Source organism: Rhinoraja longicauda, chromosome 2 (genome assembly GCF_053455715.1).
Source record: "Rhinoraja longicauda isolate Sanriku21f chromosome 2, sRhiLon1.1, whole genome shotgun sequence".
NCBI lineage: Eukaryota > Metazoa > Chordata > Chondrichthyes > Rajiformes > Arhynchobatidae > Rhinoraja > Rhinoraja longicauda.
In genome coordinates, this window is record NC_135954.1 from 59,515,246 (window position 1) to 59,534,496 (window position 19,251).

The following is a 19,251-nucleotide window of genomic DNA, read 5'->3' on the forward strand; positions in this document are numbered from 1 at the left end:
AACACCCCCTCACTGTGATGGAGGCAACAAAACTTCCACTCTCTTCCCCACGCCCACGGACAGACAACTCGTCCCCGACCGACCCCGATGTGGAGTGTTTGGAGGTGGTGTAGAAAAGGTTAACCATGATATTGGCTGGATTGGAAAATATTAGTTATAAGACGTGTTTGGACAAACACATAGAGTAGGTAGTTATCTTTCTCCTAGGGTTGAAATGTCAAACACTAGAGGGCATAGATTTAAGTGAGGGGAATGTTTAAGAGAGATTTGTAAGGCAAGTTTTTTTCACACATAGGTGCGTGGCTGGCACACACTGGCAGGTTGGTAGAAGTAGCTACGAAAGAAATGTTTGAGATACATTTAGACACATGAACAGACTGGGGATGGAGGGATATAGAATAAGTGCAGGCGATAGGATTAGTTTGATAGGCATCATGGTCATTGCAGACGTGGTGGGACAATGGACCATTTCCTGTGCTGTGCAATTCTATGTTCTGGTATTAATAATTTGTCCACCAAGAAACTAAAAAAGGGGAGATTTATTGATCTTATTTGCTCCATTTCCTTTCGAGGTCAAAAAACGAATTGGCACTGAACAAATGTGGACAAATAGAAGGAAAATGAGGAAAAGCTTTTTTCTGTGAGATTGGAAGGAGTTTAGCACTTCTAAAAAAGCAAATCTTCCTTTTAGAAATTGTGCATGCAGTTAAAGTTGTGACCTGCACTTGTGCTGGAAGATGGGATTGTGTTGGGTTGCTTCTTTATAATCAGTGGGAACAGGGAAGTTTGAATAACTTTGTCATAAATGTTCTATGAAGTTACCTTTAGTTTGCATGTAAATGACTACATGATTGAACTATTACATTTTGTTTGGAGGTAGTGTGTACTTTTTATGTGAATCGCTCTTAACAAAGCTGTTTGGAAATTAGGAAATGGTGTTGAAATTTGCTCCCAAACAGACCTTCAATGGATTACAGTGGTGTTGTGACTAAAGAGATGAATTGCCTAATCCAGTGGAATGTGGTGGCTCACACTTTAAAAAATATTACTCTAACTTGAAGCTAACTTTCTTTCTGAAATATGATCTTTCCATGACATCATCTTGGGGCTTGGGGATTGCCAAATTATTAACTGCTATAGCAAAGAAAAGACTAAGTGTAAGGTGTCAGAATTTTTTCATATTAGGATTGGATATGTTTTGCAGAATTCTGTTTATCCTTTACATTTAATATTGGAACAACTAATTTCTGTAAAAAGTGTAAATACTATCCTTGGCTTAATTTCAAGCCATCATGAGATTTTCTTCAGGGGGTCACTTTGATGCGGCTTGCAGTGCAAATTGTAGACTAGAGTTATAACACAAGTTAGTTGGCCTCTTAGATTGCCGTAACTGCCGTGTTAAAGGTTACTATATTTTAAAGATTACAGTTTGCTATAAATCAATTTGTATTTTTCCTGGAAAAAATTCTGTGAATACTTGGTTTCTCAATAGGTCCATTTATCAAAGTAGACACAAAATGCTGGAGTAACTCAGCAGGTCAGGCAGCATCTCTGGAGAGAAGGAATGGATGATGTTTCGGGCCGAGACCCTTCTTCAGACTGAAGAAGGGTCTCGACCTAAACGTCATCCATTCCTTCTCTCCAGAGATGCTGCCTGACCCGCTGAGTTACACCACCATTTTGTTTCTACTTTTGATTTAAACCAGTATCTGCAGTTCTTTCCAACACATTTATCAAAGTAGTTAGGAATGAGGTACAAGTTAACTGCATGACCACTAAGAACAACTGTCAGTTGTATCCTTGTTGGTAGAAGTTATTTACAACTGATCTTTGAGTAACTTGGAATTTCTGAATGCTTCATTTTCAGGTGTGCAGATTGAAAATATTATCTTTAAGAATGTATCAAAAAAGAGATCTGAAAACTACTGGGAGTACACATTTGATGTAAGTAGAATGTTCTTTTCAAAGTGGGGTCTTTGCTTACAATGAGTGGAGGGAAGAAAACAGGGTTGATTGCGTTTCACTTTGTCTTAATTGACTTATTTTTCTAATGTTTTTGGAAATGGGTTCATTAAGGTAATTGAGTGATATTCCATCATAGACCTGGCTTGCATATGTAGCTATTTGATAAGTCGGGCACTGAGTCTCTTGCTTAAGAATGTCAAATCTTTGACCTGCTTTACAACTACAACATTTGCGTATGATTACGCTGGGCTTGGTGGTGGTCTTGACACTGTGATGCATTGGCTCAACATAATGGACCATCTGCATTTGAAGTGAGTAGGTTTGACCATGGGATGACTACCCTGTGACAGTAACATCTTTGAAAACCAGTTTTAATGTTGCACTAGACCAAATGGACCCATTGGGTCCATTCCTCGTTGGGTTCCCATTGTGTTTTTCTTTTAAAATAAATAGCATTTTTTCCTTAAATAAAATAAATCTTATCTGGAATGCCTTTGCTTTTTATGGTTAAAATCCTCTCTTGGAGATCCTCGAGACTGTGCCCTCATTCAGCAGCAGCGTCAGCTCGACTGCGAGGGCAGTTGCTTTGAGTGGGAAGAAACTGCTCCCCCCACGTGGGACCTGGACCAATCGGGCGTCAAGCTGGAGGTCGGAGCCAATCATTCGACCCGACGTGGGGACCTGGGCCAATCGGGTGTTGAGCGGGAGGTTGTAGCCAATCAATGGATCCCACGTGGGGGTGAGCAGCAGGAGCAAATCAGGACTCGCCGGCGACCAATCAGAGTGAGGAGCACCGGGCCAATCGGGCATCGAGCGGGAGGTCAGGGCTGAACACAAAATGGCAACCCTTCCCAACCACGAGGCGCGGATGCGACAGTCATCCGTTGGGATCAAAGCTCTCCTGCATTGGTGCAGCACCCTCCCCTCCACCACTTCCACTGCCTACCCCCCACTCCATCCCCCTCCTCCTCCCACTCACCCACTCCATCCCCCCTCCTTCGCCACCCACTCCATCCGCCCTCCTTCTCACCCACTCCATCCGCTCTCCAATCCCCCCTCCCCCTCCGCTCCCCCCTCCCACTAATGCGCTCCCCCCCCCCCCCCCGGATCTTTCACTAATGCGCTCCCCCCTCCCCTGGACCTTTCATTAATGCGCTCCCCCTCCCCCGGACCTTTCACTAATGTGCTCCCCCCCCCGGACCTTTCACTAATGCGCTCCCCCCCGGACCTTTCACTAATGCGCTCCCCCCGCCCCCGGATCACAGCCGCCCGTCCCGGCATGCCTCGTGCCTGCCATTCCTCAGATCGGGCCGCGCTGACCGCCGGGAGGTGTCGTCGCTTCTCCTGTTCCGTGAGGGGGGCACCTGCCCGACTGACAGGGAGGAGGGGGGAGCGCACTCCATTCCCACCTCACCCCCCCTCCATTCCCACCTCAACCCCCCTCCATTACCACCTCAACCCCCCATTAAAACTCCCCCAAACCTCTCCTGCATTAACTGAAATTGTGTTTAGGATTTTTCTTCAGAGCCCCACTCACGCACTCCATTCCCCCCTTAATCCCCCTTAAAACTCCCCCAAACCTGTGCTGCATTAACTTAAATTGGTTTCAGGTTTTTTTTTTTAAGAGCCCCACTCACCCACTCCATCCACACCCCCTCAACTCCTTATCACCCCCCCCACAACCCACCCCCTTATCCTCTTCTCATCCATTCCATCCCCCAGCCCCATTATCCACCCCTCTCTTCCATCCTTGTGAATTGTGAGGAAGATGCAATAAGGCTGCAGGGTGACTTGGACAGGTTGTGTGAGTGGGCGGATACATGGCAGATGCAGTTTAATGTAGATAAGTGTGAGGTTATTCACTTTGGAAGTAAGAATAGAAAGGCAGATTATTATCTGAATGGTGTCAAGTTAGGAAGAGGGGATGTTCAACGAGATCTGGGTGTCCTAGTGCATCAGTCACTGAAAGGAAGCATGCAGGTACAGCAGGCAGTGAAGAAAGCCAATGGAATGTTGGCCTTCATAACAAGAGGAGTTGAGTATAGGAGCAAAGAGGTCCTTCTACAGTTGTACCGGGCCCTGGTGAGACCGCACCTGGAGTACTGTGTGCAGTTTTGGTCTCCAAATTTGAGGAAGGATACTCTTGCTATTGAGGGCGTGCAGCGTAGGTTCACTAGGTTAATTCCCGGAATGGCGGGACTGTCGTATGTTGAAAGGCTGGAGCAATTAGGCTTGTATACACTGGAATTTAGAAGGATGAGGGGGATCTTATTGAAACATATAAGATAATTAGGGGATTGGACACATTAGAGGCAGGAAACATGTTCCCAATGTTGGGGGAGTCCAGAACAAGGGGCCACAGTTTAAGAATAAGGGGTAGGCCATTTAGAACGGAGATGAGGAAGAACTTTTTCAGTCAGAGAGTGGTGAAGGTGTGGAATTCTCTGCCTCAGAAGGCAGTGGAGGCCAGTTCGTTGGATGCTTTCAAGAGAGAGCTGGATAGAGCTCTTAAGGATAGCAGAGTGAGGGGGTATGGGGAGAAGGCAGGAACGGGGTACTGATTAAGAGTGATCAGCCATGATCGCATTGAATGGTGGTGCTGGCTCGAAGGGCTGAATGGCCTACTCCTGCACCTATTGTCTATTATCCTCCATTCACCCAATTCATCCCCCCTGAACCCCCTTTGAAACTCCCCCAAACCTCTACTGCATTGGTCTAACACTCGGCCACTCCATCCCCCCGCGTTCCCGGGTGGGGGCAGGGGAGGGGCAAGTGGGGGTGGCTGGGGGGATGGAGTGGGTTAGTAGGGGGAGGAGTGGGGGGTTGAGGGTGCTAAAATACAAGCTTTGGGTCTAGGCCTCACTCAATCATACCCTCTCCCCTTCCCTGCCCCCCCTCTACGAGGAATGGGCAGTTATTAATATACTTGGTCTAGTTATAAATAAAAATAAAGATAAGGATAATGTCTTCATTTACTGTGTTTTTTTAAACTGTTACTGTTAACTGGTCTGTTGACTGGTCTGCTGGGATTAGCGCTGGTTGTGCAGTCTCACAGCAGCGGGAAGGAAGGACCTCCGATATCTCTCCTTCACACACTTGGGGTGAAGGAGTCTGTCACTGAAGGAGCTACTCAGTGCAGTGACAGTGTCCTGCATGGGGTGGGAGTCGTTGTCCAGTAGCAATGTTATCTTTGCCATCATCCTCCTCTCTCCCACTGCCTGTACTGAGTCGTGGGGGTAACCCAGGACAGAGCTGGCCTTCCTGATCAGCTTGTCAAGTCTCTTCCCCTCCGCTGCTGAGATGCTGCTGCTCCAGCAGACCACTCCATAGAAAATGGCTGATGCCACCACAGTGTTGTAGAAGGTCCTTAGGAGTGCCCCCTGCACTCCAAAGGACCTGAGTCTCCTCAGCAGGTAAAGTCTGCTCTGGCCCTAGTTGTACAGTGCATTGATATTTTCGGTCCAGTCAAGTTTATTGTTAAGGTAAACACCCAGGTACTTATAAGAGTCCACTCTCCTGATTTCCATTCCCTGGATGTTCACCGGTGTCGAGGGGGCGTGGCTGCACCTGTGGAAATCCACCACCATGTCCCTAGTTTTCCTCGCGTTGATCCGGAGGCGGTTCCGCTGGCACCAGTCCACAAAGTCCCTGGTCAGTTCTCTGTACATCCTGTCATCGTACGGGGGGGGGGCAGGGGGGGAAAGGCGAAAGCCAGAAAGGAGAGGTAGGGTGAGATGAAGCCTGGCAAGCAATGGATGATTAAAGGTGAGGGGGGGTTGATTGGCAGATGGGTGAAGTAAGTGACAAAGGCTTCAAGTGAAATGGAGACAAAAGGATATCAGATGAGTGTATCGGTGGAGTGAAACGTAAATCCAGATGGAGGGGTATGGGTGGAAGGGAACAGAGGAGGGAAAACAGTGGAGGGAAAAAATAAATATAGGAGTTGGGCATGGGAGACGAGTGTACAGAAGAGGGGAATGGAGCAGGATGACAAGGGTGAAGGGAAAGGGGGAGGAGGTAAGAGGGTATTAATTGAAATTGGAGAATTCAGTGTTCTTATTGTTGGGTTGTAGTTTACCCTACATGGAATATGAGGTACTGTTCTTCCAATTTGCATGTGGCCTCACTGTGGCAATGGAGAAGGCCAAGGGGAGTTAAAGTGATTAGAGATCGGGAGCTCGACTGGTCTGGGCGGACAGAGTATGTGTTTGGTGAAACGGTCGCATTGCCTATGCTTGATCTTGCCGATGTTCAGGAGGCCACAGAGAACATTAAAATAAGTTGGAAGAGGTGAACCTCTGTCTCATCTGGAAGGGTTGTTTGGGTCGCTGGATGGAAGTGAGAGGGGAGGTGTAGGGACAGGTCTACATTTGCAGGGGAAAGTGCCTGGGTTAATTGGCTGGGATGAGCAAACCAAGGAGTTGCATAGAGGAGGGGATGGGAAGATGTGACTGATGGTGGGATCGCATTGAAGGTAAATATTTTTCTGTTGGGATTGGAGATACACTGTGTGCTATATGACATTGTCCTCTTGATTATAAATCAGCTGAAGATCTGACATTTGAGTACGTTTTTTTTGTTCTGAATCTGAAGGAGAGGGAAAGTTTAGCTTTTTAAACAAAAAACAAAGTACTAGTTTGGACTCATGGACTGCCATTCTGCAGTCAGCACTCTTTGATACTTGGAACTTTAATATTATTTTACTTTTGTTTTTAAGATCACAAGGACTGACCATTCAACATGCACTGTGAGAAAAACACACCATGATCTCCAGGAGTTTTTAACTAAAGTAAGTTTTGTCTAAAACTGCAATTTTTCAAGGTGTTGAATGAAATTGTTGCATAGATAGTAATCTAATCTTTATTTCTCGCATCAATTTAATCTTGCATAAAATTAGAATTAACGAGAGACTGTATTTGTCAACTTGTTTTAGCTATTTGATGTTGGAAGCAGTTTTTGTTGTATGCTAATATTGGACTCACCAGTTTTTATTTTATTTCTGAATTTTCGTTAAATTGTAAAATGGAAGCTCATTTGAGCTCTTTGTGTATGAAACAATTCCAAATCATTTCTTTAGACAAGCTAGTCATTTTGAATTTACTATTTTCAATTATTTATAAATTACTAACTTTTAGCTTTTTCTACTAAATCTGCTGTCATTAAAATTATGGCTATCACATTTACCAATCTCGTGTCTCTTGGTTCACTTATTGTCAAAAAACTGTCTACCTTGGCTTTGAATACAAGTGATATCCACAGTCCTTCGGAGTAGCGAATTCCAAAGAATTGAAGCCCTTTGAAGAAACTCCTCGCCTCTCAGGAATAACAAATACCTTAAAGTCGGTGATTTTGCCACAGGCATTGGAAATGCAGTCCAATCTCTAAAACACTTTCAAAATTGGGTTATACAGCTAGTGGAACTGCTGCCGTTCCATGCCAGACCTTGGCTCTGATGCTGTCTGTGTGAAGTTTGTACATTCTTTCCTCTGACAGCATTGATTTCCAACGGGTCCTTCCACAGCCCAAAAGAATGTAGGTTGGTAGGTTAATTGATTCTTGTAAATTATCCCTAGAGTGTAGGTGTGGTGGAATCTGGAAAGATTTGATTGGAATAAATTTGCACCATTGTCAGAAATATTGACATCCTTAAAGATGCTTGGTTTCTGAGGAATAATATGGAATTATATTGCTGATCATATGTTGGGATTTAAAATGAGTTTTCAATATTTCTAACATTTCGTTGTATGTGGATGTTAATAGCCACGTCGTTGGAGGGTTTATAATAAAACTTACTATTACCGTAAGTTAAATTGGTTGTGAATAATAGTCTTCACTTTTTGACTTTCTGTAATTGAAATACTTTTTCTTCAAATGAAGCTTCCCAAGGATATTTCTCTTGACGCTTTTGGCAAGACTGTATTGCGGGCATTCAATCACAGTTCTCAGACAAGAGAAGACAGGAAGCACTCTGATATAGAGTCAATTATAAGGTAATTGTTGGTGACAATCTGAAACCAAAGTGCTAATTTTGCTTTATCTTGTATTGATGTCCCCTTTGTCTATAAAGTATAACCATGTTGTTTTGCATTGTGCAAGTCTATCTAAAGTTAGTTTTCATTTAAATGTCCATAGACCAAAATCATTGAAAGTTCTGTTTTGTTGCAGCATTTTGTTACAGGTCTTCTCCTACAATAAGAGCTTAATTTTTAGAATCCATTTCTGCTTGTCACCCTTTTTCCTTCAATTAAATTGTGCATTTCCTTCTTGCCCGCCTTTCTCTCTCATTTCTATCTTTAGCTTTGTCTGGCCTTAAGCAGATTGTTTCTGACTTTTATTCACATGGACCCTATCACTAATCCTTCATGGCATTTTACTTTGATTTGCTTGTGGTTAATTTTAATGCACACCATTAAAGATGAATAAAGTAGCCATTTTCACTATTTGAGTTTGGCTGTGTATCGTGTTAGTGTATTCCATTTACAAGTTCTAAATTGAATTATGTAAAGGAGGACCGAGAAATTGCTACGGGGTGGAAAGTAAAATATTGCAGTGAACTGGCGATGATCTTAAAAATAAACAGAGTTGCTACAAAAAGGCAGAGTCCTAGCAGAGATGAGACAATTTATAATGGGGTAAAAGAAATGGCAGAGTGATCAAACAATACTATCTGCCTTCAGGGAAGATACAAAAGTAGGAAATCCAGAATCTAACAATAATGAGCTGAATTAATTTTGGTATTTATCCCAAAATGTTGGTGAGAGTGAAAGTCAATTATTTACATGCCAAAGGTTTGATAGTGATGGCTACCAAGATAGTAAATGCACTGGCTATCATCTTTCAAAATTTTATAGATTTTGGAGTGATTCCTGCTTATTAGAGATTTGTAAATGTAACAATTTAGGCAAGAAAGAGAAAGGGAAAATTGGAAACTACCAAACTTTACCTTAAGTCATACAAGATCCTAAGGAAACTTTTCACAATAGTTGGTGAGATGTGTCAGAATCATGAATAAGGGGACATGACTGCAAGATAAGGAACCATTCATTTAAAGCAAAGGTGGGCGGAAATTTCTTCTGGTGATAATAAATCTATGCAATTATGTGCTTAGAGAATAATGGACGATCAATAGAAATATGAAAGGGGAGGTAAATATTTGAAAGATCAAGGAACTGGCATAGAAGAGTTGAAGACAGCAGAAGTCGGCTATAATATTAATGGTAGCTTGAAGAGCCTCGTGGCCTGCTGTTCACATTTTCTTGTGTTCAGTGCTTGGAGCAGTTCAGTATTGTGATCTATAATGAGGGATGGAGTAACAGAATAATATCAAAGGGTTGGCATAGAGGCACAGCACATATAGCCTCCTACTTGCAGCAACAGAAACACAAGATCAGTGCTGAGCTTGGATGCTGTTTGTGTGGAGTTTGTGCATACTCCCTATGTTGATGTGAGTTTGCCCAGGTGCTTTGGTTTCTTCCTACATACCAAAGATGATGGAATCTTAAGCAAAATGTAAGCGTTTGAGGAACTCGGCGGGTCAAGCAGCATCTGTGGAGGGAATGGACAGGCAACGTTTCGGCTTGGGACCCTTCAAACAGTTCGATTAAAGTGTCCTGACAAAACTTTGCCTATCCATTACTTCCACATAACCTGCATAGTTTGTAGGTTAATTAGCCACTGTAAACCCCCCCCCCCCAGTGTGTAGGCGAGTGTTGGGGGAGTTGATGAGAATCACATTTATCTTCCCCTCCCCTCTCTGTGTTCCGCAGAGATCGTTCCCTCCGTAACTCCCTGGTCCACTCGTCCCTTCCTACCCAAACCACCCCATCCCCGGGCACTTTCCCCTGCAACCGCACGAGATGCAACACCTCCCCCCTCAACTCCATCCAAGGACCCAAACAGTCTTTCCAGGTGAGACAAAGGTTCACCTGCACCTCTTCCAACCTCATCTATTGCATCTGCTGCTCTAGATGTCAACTTATTTACATCGGCGAAACCAAGCGCAGGCTCGGCGATCGCTTCGCTCAACACCTGCGCTCGGTCCGCATTGACCAAGCTGATCTCCCGGTGGCCGAGCACTTCAACTCCCATTCCCAGTCTGACCTTTCTGTCATGGGCCTCCTCCAGTGCCATAGTGAGGCCCACCGGAAATTGGAGGAACAGCACCTCATATTTCGCCTGGGGAGCTTGCAGCCCAGTGGTATGAACATCGACTTCTCCAACTTTAGATAGTTCCTCTGTCCCTCTCTTCCCCTCCTCCTTCCCAGATCTCCCTCTATCTTCCTGTCTCCACCTATATCCTTCCTTTGTCCTGCCCCCCTGACATCAGTCTGAAGAAGGGTCTCGACCCGAAACGTCACCCATTCCTTCTCTCCCGAGATGCTGCCTGACCTGCTGAGTTACTCCAGCATTTTGTGACTAAATAACTTCGATTTGTACCAGCATCTGCAGTTATTTTCTTAGAATCACATGTAGGATTGCTGTAAATCGTGATTGAAAGGTCATGGTGGGTCAAATTATTCTGTTTCCATTCAATATTCCTCAGACTGAGAACATTTAGAAAATCATAGGTGAGAGCAATTTGCATGGACATGAAATTTAGTCGTATTTTTGATCAACAGGTTTCTTGCGTATATATCCATTAAAATTGATAAAGGGAAACTGATGGATGTGATGTATTTGGGTAAAATCACATGCAGGAGTTGGAACACATTAATTTGGGGATACTGTATTAGCACAGACTGAGCGATGGCCAACCAATAGAATGCATTGTGTGGGAATGGTTTGATTCCTATTGGATTCGCAAACTGACGTACAACAGGGATTAGTGCTTGAGCCCAAACTAATCAGTGTCACAATTTGGATGAGTGGAACAAAGTCTTATTTAAAAATTTAGTGATGATACAAAACAAAACAGGATTGTGACAGGAAAGCGGATATGAAGAGACTTTGAGGGAAAGAAATGCTAAGTTGAATAGATGAGATATAGTGCAACATGGGAAATTCAGGTTATCCACTTATGTAAGTGAGTGTGGAGTTGAGAAATTGGGTCATGTTGATGTTCAGAGGAATCTGGATGTCCTTGCACACAAGTGACTGGAAGGCGATATGCTGTTGAAACAAATAATTACACAGGTCTTGGTCTTTTATTATGAAAGTTGGAATGTTGGAGTAAAGTTATTTTATTGCAGTTAACTCCTTAGAGAGAGGGCATCCAGATTATTATGTGCAATTTTGGTTGCATTGTTAAAAAATAATGTAATTTCCTTTGTTGGAGTGCAAGAGGGATTTGCTGTGCAGCTTTCTGGAATAAATTGTTTTGGAAACGAGAAAAGATAGATTGAGTGTTCAAGGAGTGATTGGAGCTCTCACTGGAACTAAAATTAGAGCAGGGCTCCACTGGCTGGATACATGGAGGAGGCTGTAGTTGAGTAAACAGAATCATCTAGAATTAGGGTCATCGTCTGAACATGGGGTGAGCCATTAGGTTGAAATGAAATCCGTCTTTGGAATCCTCTATTTTGGAGACCTGTGGACATTCATCCATTGAACATTGAATACTGGTGAATTTCTGAAAATTAAGGGATTCGAAGGATATGATTACGTAGTAAAAATGGGGCCAAGGTAGAAGGTCAGCTTAATGTTGACGAATGATGGAGCAGCCTTGAAGTCCCTCATTATGAATGAACAAACTGCCTACTTTTTGTCCTTGCCTCAGTTAGATCAAATGCTGCCTACCCCATAAGTGCAGGAACAATATTTGGGATTGCAAGACTTATTTCAATACAAATGGATCAGAATTTGCGATAATTCCAGCATGGGTCCGCTGGAATAAGTATTTGGCCACAAAACTCTGTAAATGTTTGTCAGTTTCAAAACCACCCATCTTTCAAGTCTGAGGAAAAAAGTGGGATTTTCAATAAATGAAATTATTATTTTCTGTCTTCCTCCATAAAGCTATAATCATACCAAAAGGTTTCTAGACCAGGCTAAACATCGTGACCCATCTCTCATCAATTTTGCACAGATTTAGATAGAAAGTAATTGAGAAGGAAATAATAACTCGTCAGTGCCAAAAGTTGCACACTAAATAATTAAGCTAATTAGAAAAAGTAACAGCGCCCTCTTGTGCTCAATAATAGGTTGCCGTATATTACTTTTTGTGGGGAGTGTAGGAAAATAACTGCAGATCCTGGTACAAATCGAAAGTATCACAAAATGCTGGAGTAACTCAGCGGGTCAGGCAGCATCTCTGGAGAGAAGGAATGGGTGACGTTTCGGGTCGAGAAGTCTGAATAAGGTTCTCGATCCGAAACGTCACCCATTCCGTCTCTCCAGAGATTCTGCCTGACCCGCTGTTACTCCAGCATTTTGTGATACCTTACTCTATGGGGAGCTGGATTCCTCTGGATACATGACAAGATTTAGATGAGGGAAATGAAATGTAGTGTATGTTCACCAGTGTTAGTGCATGGTGAGAGTTTCTATACTCCCGGAATGTCCGGTGTGTCCCCCCCAACAAAAGTCCTCAAATTTTCTTTTATTTTTATTGATGAGTTCTTGAAGGTAGTAGCCCACATTTGGTTGCAATATAGTATTTGTGAAATTTTACATCACACCACCTCCAAGTTTGGAAATGATATTTGAATACACTCAACTTTGAATTTATTTTATTTGATTTCTTAAGGCACCTTCCAGTTGCATGAAGAGGTAAACCGTTTATTTTTAATGTAAACTAGACCAAGTGGACCCGTTGGGCCCAAACCTCTCCTGCATTGGTGCAGCACCCTCTCCTAACCCCTCCCCCCACTCCATCCCCCTTATCCTCCTCCCTCCCTCCACCCCCTTCTCTTCCCCCCACTCCATCCCCTTCAACCCCTCCTATCCTCCCCCCTCCCTTCCTCCCCCTCCCTCCCTAGGAGATAGATTTAAACTTTAAAATGTGAATAACTTAAAAAATATAACACCAATGAAACTTCTTCCATTAGCACCAAAGGGACGACGGTGAGTAAGTGGGCCTAAAATTGTCGCGCTATCGTGTACCGTTTTGGTTGTAGTTCAGGAACAAACAAACAAAAGATGTCATATTATGGCCATGAATTGAATGTCGTGATATGTCTACATGATGAGTTGTCATTTTAATTTGAATGAACCTACTTCTGTTCAAGACCCCCACGATGCTTTGCAAATGAGGGCTACCTGTAAGGCATCTTCCAGTCGCTTTAAGAGGAAAACGTCTTATTTCTGATATAAATGTCACATTATGACCAAGAATCGAATACTTTCATGTTTACTCGATGAGTAGTCATTTTAAGTTACAACGAGCCTATATTTCTGTTCAAGAACCCCCCCCCCCATGGTGTCTTGCAAATGAGTGCTACTACCTTTAACCTAAATTACCCCAAAAAGGTGTTGCATTGTATGTGTGTGTCAGTGTCTACCTGCCGAACATGTATATTATGCACACTTGTGTATGTATGCGTGTGTAGATGTGTGCATAATGATAACAATATGGTTCCAAAATGTCCCCTGCCCCTTATTACCCACCTCCTGACAGTTGTGGCAACACCAGTAATCGCACGCACGCGCGCGCGAACTTAGCATCCAGCACAAAAGCAGCACATCATGTTATTCATCAGTACACCATAATCATAAGCCATTCACTCATTGATTAATTTATTCGACACACTGAACAGCAAAATCTAACTGTATTTAATTATGTTTTTTCCAAAGGTTTTGATTTAGATTTCATTCGTGTGTATGTAATGAATGGCTAGTTTACAAACAGAAACATTGAATTTTTATTTGTTCACCCTGAAAGGACATATTACATGAAATTTCACAGCACATGAAGACTGATGAGTGATGATCAAGGTTCTCGCTCATTGTTGATAAGTTCGCAACAATCTTCACAATAATGAAACAACACGTTATGATTTCTGGTAATCAAAATAAATTAGATTTGGACCTTTTATACTTTTACTTTTACAAAATATGGAACCCCATGTTATCCATATGCCTTGGGAATGACAATCTGCAATTCCCCATATGACTGTAACATGTTTTAATGCTCCTGCACATCACATACTAGTAAAAGTACTGACATTAGCTAACGTGAACTCTTTCACTTTCATTTTTCTTCTATCTATACTGATGTAAAAGCTCAGTGTTTTGTTGTGATGTTACAGAAGTGACGATAGCACTGGCATGATAACACGGGATGCACTGCTGCCTCCTAATAATAGAAGATACAATGTGTAAGGGAGTATTTAACCTATTTTCATCTTTGATATTATGTAAGACGTTAACTACTTCCAGTTCCAGTTGCTTCACAATGTCCATGAGAATGGCCATCATGATCATCGCCTGCAGCTTCAAGTTTAAATGGTCCCACGCTGTCCTGTTTGTGTTGCAGCACCTCAGCAGAGACTTTGCTTTCCAGACTTCCTTCCACTTCAATCCACTTAGCTGTACATTCTTGAGACTTCTTAAAGCTTTTCTCACTAAATGCAATTACCTTGCTATGGGTTTCGACGACATGTATTGCACAGAGGACCAAAGAACCTTCCTGGGAATCTTCAGAAGAAATACTCTCTGCCATGATCACAGTCGGCTCCCTGCCTAGCTAGCCTGAAACAAAGCGCCTGATTGGTCAATTGGCGTTCGACTCAATGACAAACGTGTCTTGATTGGTCAATTACAGCTATGCAAATTTTCAAGATTTTGGAGGGTTTTTTCCATGTTTTTAAAATATGTGCAGGTTTTGTTCTTGACGAGTTTCAGATTGAATTTAAATAGTATTTTTACACTATGTTACAAATACAGGTAGATATGGGATGTGGGTCACGACATGAAACAATAAAACACTTCGGCCCGTGCTCTATTCTGAGTTCTATGTTATCTGTTAATCGTTGAGCGTGACCAAGAAACCACGGGTTCAAAAATGCTAATAATTCTGTGCGGAACTGCCACCAAACATTGCACAATACTGTTTTCACAACTTGGACAATTAATTAACCACGATGTCTCTACACTTTATGATAATTTATTTCAGACAGGTTTCCTTAATTGATTTCTTTCACCTCCATTCTTTCAAAAAATCTTTCCATGGCATGTCTTCCACCAAAATAGGTTGTTTCTTATCTGATCCTGACTTTAGCATTCACTCATCAATGCCTTATTAAATGAGATCTGATCCACAGTGGGCAATTCCAAGTCATGTCCCTGAACCTGAATCAAATGACATCCTGGTCTCCCTGCCCTGGAAATATATCGCTTGCCTATTGCTCTATTTTTCTCATAGGTAATATTGATTAATTTAAGATTTATTTGACGGTATTCCTGCTAAGGACCACTTCCATCGGTTTGCGACTCCATATAATTACAGCATGATCATAGCACAGGAGACCATTCAGCCCACTGAATCTGTATTGGTTCTGTTCAAGATTATTCCAGTTTAATCTTATTTCCTCCTCTCTCTCCATATCCCTGCAAAATAGTCAGCCATTGTCTCGGCTTCAACTCACCTTTATCGTTGAGATCATATCCAAAATTATAATGACTTTAAAAGCAAAACTTACTGGAAGTACTGAGCATATTGGGTAGCACTGCAGAGAAGAAACCAAGCTAGTGATTCAGAACAGTTGCTTAACTAGTCTGAAATATTCGAGTTGTTTCTGTCTTCACAGACACTGAGTTTCCAAATCTGAAAAAAAGGAATTGTATTTCTGTGGTGTATTTCATGTTACTTTCAAGTTGATCGAAAGCACTTTATAAGTCGATGAAATACTTCTTGAAGTATTATCACTGCTGCAATGTAGCTCATCTATGCATAGTGAACTCTTAAGTGAACACAGTGAGCCCACTATGGGTTTTCTCGTGGTGCTATGGTTTCCTCCCACATTCCAAAGACCTGCAGGTTTGTAGATTAATGAGCTTCTGTAAATTGTCCCAGTAGTAGGATGCGACGATGGCATAACATGGAACTACTGTGAACTGGTGATCAATGGTTGGCGTGTTCTTGGTGGGACTGTTTCCATGCTGTATCTCTAAACTTTAAAATGCTGCATCTTTCCCTATCCGACGGTTTTATCTCTCTAAAATATTGAAGCATTTCACTTTTGCACTGTGTCTCTTGAAAATTGTGTATCCTTCAAGTCTTGCCATGTCTATATCTAGTGAACATTTTAACATTTAATAAAATTGCCATTGTTCTCTGTATTCTGCTTGGAAGAGCAATTTATCTTGTCTTGTGTAACCCAAGCAAAATATAAATATACCTTTAAATAACAGACGCTGTGCACGTTAGTTGTGACCTCTTGCTGGAATGGGCATTGTACTTTGCAAAACTGTAATAGATATGTAAATGTATATATGGATATGTTTGTATGTTGTGGATATTCCACCAAATGGGAATTGGTCAGTTTAGAGTCTTGCTTTTAGTAATGTTACCTAGTCATTTTGCAGCAGAAGGAATTGAGTGAGCTTCCTTATTGCTACAAAACACTAATTTTACAGAGTATTTTGCTTGAGCTGTGGATATTGCGTAGGTCCAGTTGTCCAGTGCAAAGAGTAAAGTTGTTTCTTAATTTTTATCCATTAGGCAACTGTTCTTTTCGCCCTCTCGCTCTTTCTTAAGAAGTGACCATGTTTTTGAATTCTTCGGGAAACCTTCTGACCACAGTCAGTTTCATAGTAAGTAATCAAAGTTGTGCAGGCTTGATGGAATTCATTAATGAATGAACATAGATTGTGAGCATTATTCAACTGTTGCCTCGCAGGAACAAGTGATGGAAATGCTTGAGCTGGTCAGAATTTGAAGCGGAAACAATAAAATTTCAGTTGTTCTCCAGAAAACAAAACAGCATTTCAGCAAATTAGGAAAGGACAACAATCAACTCTGCATGTGGGGATTAAATGACCTGAAAGCACACCTCAGAAGTGAATATATATGCACATGTCAGAAACAAGAGTAGGCTGCTAAACTCCTTGATCCTGCTCTGCTATATAATTTGGTAGGATCATGTATGATCTGATCAATATTGCATTGCAGCCTACTGTAGATGACCTTTCACATCCTTGCTTATTAAGACTACCAAAATCTGAAAAATGTTCAAAAACTCTATTTACATTGCATTCTATTTTGACATACAGTTCCAAAGGCTGCTAACCCTATGGTGTCACTCTTGTTATCCATTGGGGTCACTCTGTTTTAAATGAGCCACACCTTATTTTTAAACACTCAGTAGGCCAGGTAGCATTTAAAAATGTGCTGGAACACAACATGTCTGACACTTCCGAAGTAATTCTGGAATTTTCAGATTTTTATTTTGAATATCCAGCATCTGCAGATTCTTTTAGATTTTAATTCATGATTTCCCCGCCAAAGAGCCTTGCATGTTCTTATTTAGGTGAAGACCCATTTCTGCCTACTGTTTCTTTCTATCCATGCCATTGTTATCTCCTACACCATTAATTTACCCCAATAGCCTCTAATGCAGCACTTTATCAATAGCCATCTGGAAATCAAAACATATTACACATGCATCTTCAGAAATTTCCAATGAATTTGTTAAATTTGTTGAATTAGTTTGAGGGGCTGAGAGGACATTCAGTTTCTCATGAGTCAGGTGTCGGAAATTCCAAGATTATTTTTGAGTTTTCTATGTGGGGAAACCCTCTGGGTCACATTTATATACCAAGAATAGGAGTATTAAAGTTTTGGCTCTTAAAATCATTCTTTGTTATGCATGAGTGGGATTAGAGGGGTGTGTGTGTTTTGGAATAGTTGCATCTGATTATGGCTAACAAAGATGATGGTTCCTATAGCAATTGGGTTAAGATGGGTAAGAGAAATGGTCCTGTCTCTTTTTTTAAAGGGAGTGATTGAAATGTTGATGGGTAGTTGGAGTTTTTGGAGCTCTCAAAAAAGAAATTATGAAGGAGAATTCTCTTGAGGGGGATGTTACATGAAAGTATGATACTGCAGGCATTTTACAGAGACCGTTTGCAGTTCTTGTATGAATCTACAGTTACCTTGATAATAGTCTTTCCATTTTGTTTCACTGCAGTATCATGAATAATAAAGATTGAGTTATTTTTAATCACCTCACTATTTTAACAGCAAATTTACAGCCAGTGTTAAAATTGTCTAAATCTACAGAGCACTTCAAAGAAGACAGTTCTGAAGCTTCCAGTCAGGAAGAAGGTACATGGCTTTGTGCTTTTTAACATTGGTCCTGCTAATTAAGTGCAACATCTGTAATGTTGAATGGATATACACGCCCACCACCGATTTTCCAGCAAATAATGGCCCAGCTCCTCCTTTAATCTAGACAAAATCGCGAGAGTGCACTTGAAATCCCTCCTGGAATACTCCCCAAAAATGTGGTTCTTAGGGCCAGGTAAGGCAGGCCGATCTCAACGTCATCGGGACTTCCGTGCCGATCGGAAGGTCGAAGTTGCTCGTGTAGTTCGGGGCAACTCTGGAACTCCAGCCTGACCGGGGCCAGCTGATCCATTCTCATAGCCAGCTTCCGTGGCCAATCAGCGGGTTAAATTTGCCGCCTGTGGCCAGGGATCTGGAACTCCGGCCTGGCTGGAGCCAGCAGATCTGTTCCCATACTCAACTTCCATGGCTGATTGGCGGGTTCGAATTAGCCCTCTCCCGCTGGTGCTCTGGAACTCCGGCGCAGCCAGAGACAGCAGATTGGCTCCCAAAGCTGACTTCCAAGGCCAACTTTGCGGGCTGGTATCTCGGACATTTGGCGGCCTAGGCAGACTGTTCTGGTACCTTTTGACTCCTTTCAGAGGCCATGGTCTCTGTTGATCTGGCAGAATAGATAATCCAGAAAGACTCTGGAACCAAGGGTGCTGGAAAATGGGTAGTGGGCATGTACATCACATTAATGATAACATTGTTACATTCCATCTTGCAGACTACTGGTTTAATCTGATTGTGGAGTCCTTATCCTGGAAAGATCATCAATCAGAGTATAACTTATGGAATGTGGTGTTAATTTTTAGTTTAACCATTGTTATCAAAACAACAAATGCTTTAGAAATACAATTTTAGAAGGCTTTGCAGTTCCAAAAGGATTGTATTTCACTTGCTTCTAACCTAGGTGAGATGGTAACCACAAATATATATGCAACTTAAAGAAACAATGAAATTAACAAAATCCTTTTTGGTCCTTCATGTCTGCTGGCCAAGGAGGAGCACTTTGCTTCCAGATTTATCTGTAACTTTGTAGATTGTAAGCATGTTAAACGTGATGACGTTCCATGCCA

At 42.1% G+C, this 19,251-nt stretch overlaps 1 protein-coding gene across 5 annotated transcripts in view; it reads left to right on the forward strand.

Annotated features, from left to right (window-relative positions):
• The window catches only part of LOC144604862 (zinc finger CCHC domain-containing protein 2-like), a 67,861-nt gene that overhangs the window by 9,859 nt on the left and 38,751 nt on the right, over positions 1-19,251 (forward strand). For 3 of the 5 annotated variants that reach the window (XR_013548782.1, XM_078419632.1, XM_078419664.1), the window contains exons 3-7: positions 1,868-1,944; positions 6,683-6,754; positions 7,843-7,955; positions 16,565-16,656; positions 18,086-18,169. Coding sequence is in view for 4 of the 5 variants with exons in the window: in XM_078419632.1 (XP_078275758.1) it covers positions 1,868-1,944; positions 6,683-6,754; positions 7,843-7,955; positions 16,565-16,656; positions 18,086-18,169 (438 nt within the window). In the remaining variant the exon portion in view is untranslated. The remainder of the gene's footprint in view (positions 1-1,867; positions 1,945-6,682; positions 6,755-7,842; positions 7,956-16,564; positions 16,657-18,085; positions 18,170-19,251) is intronic. The other 2 variants (XM_078419646.1, XM_078419655.1) reach the window with 2 other exon arrangements.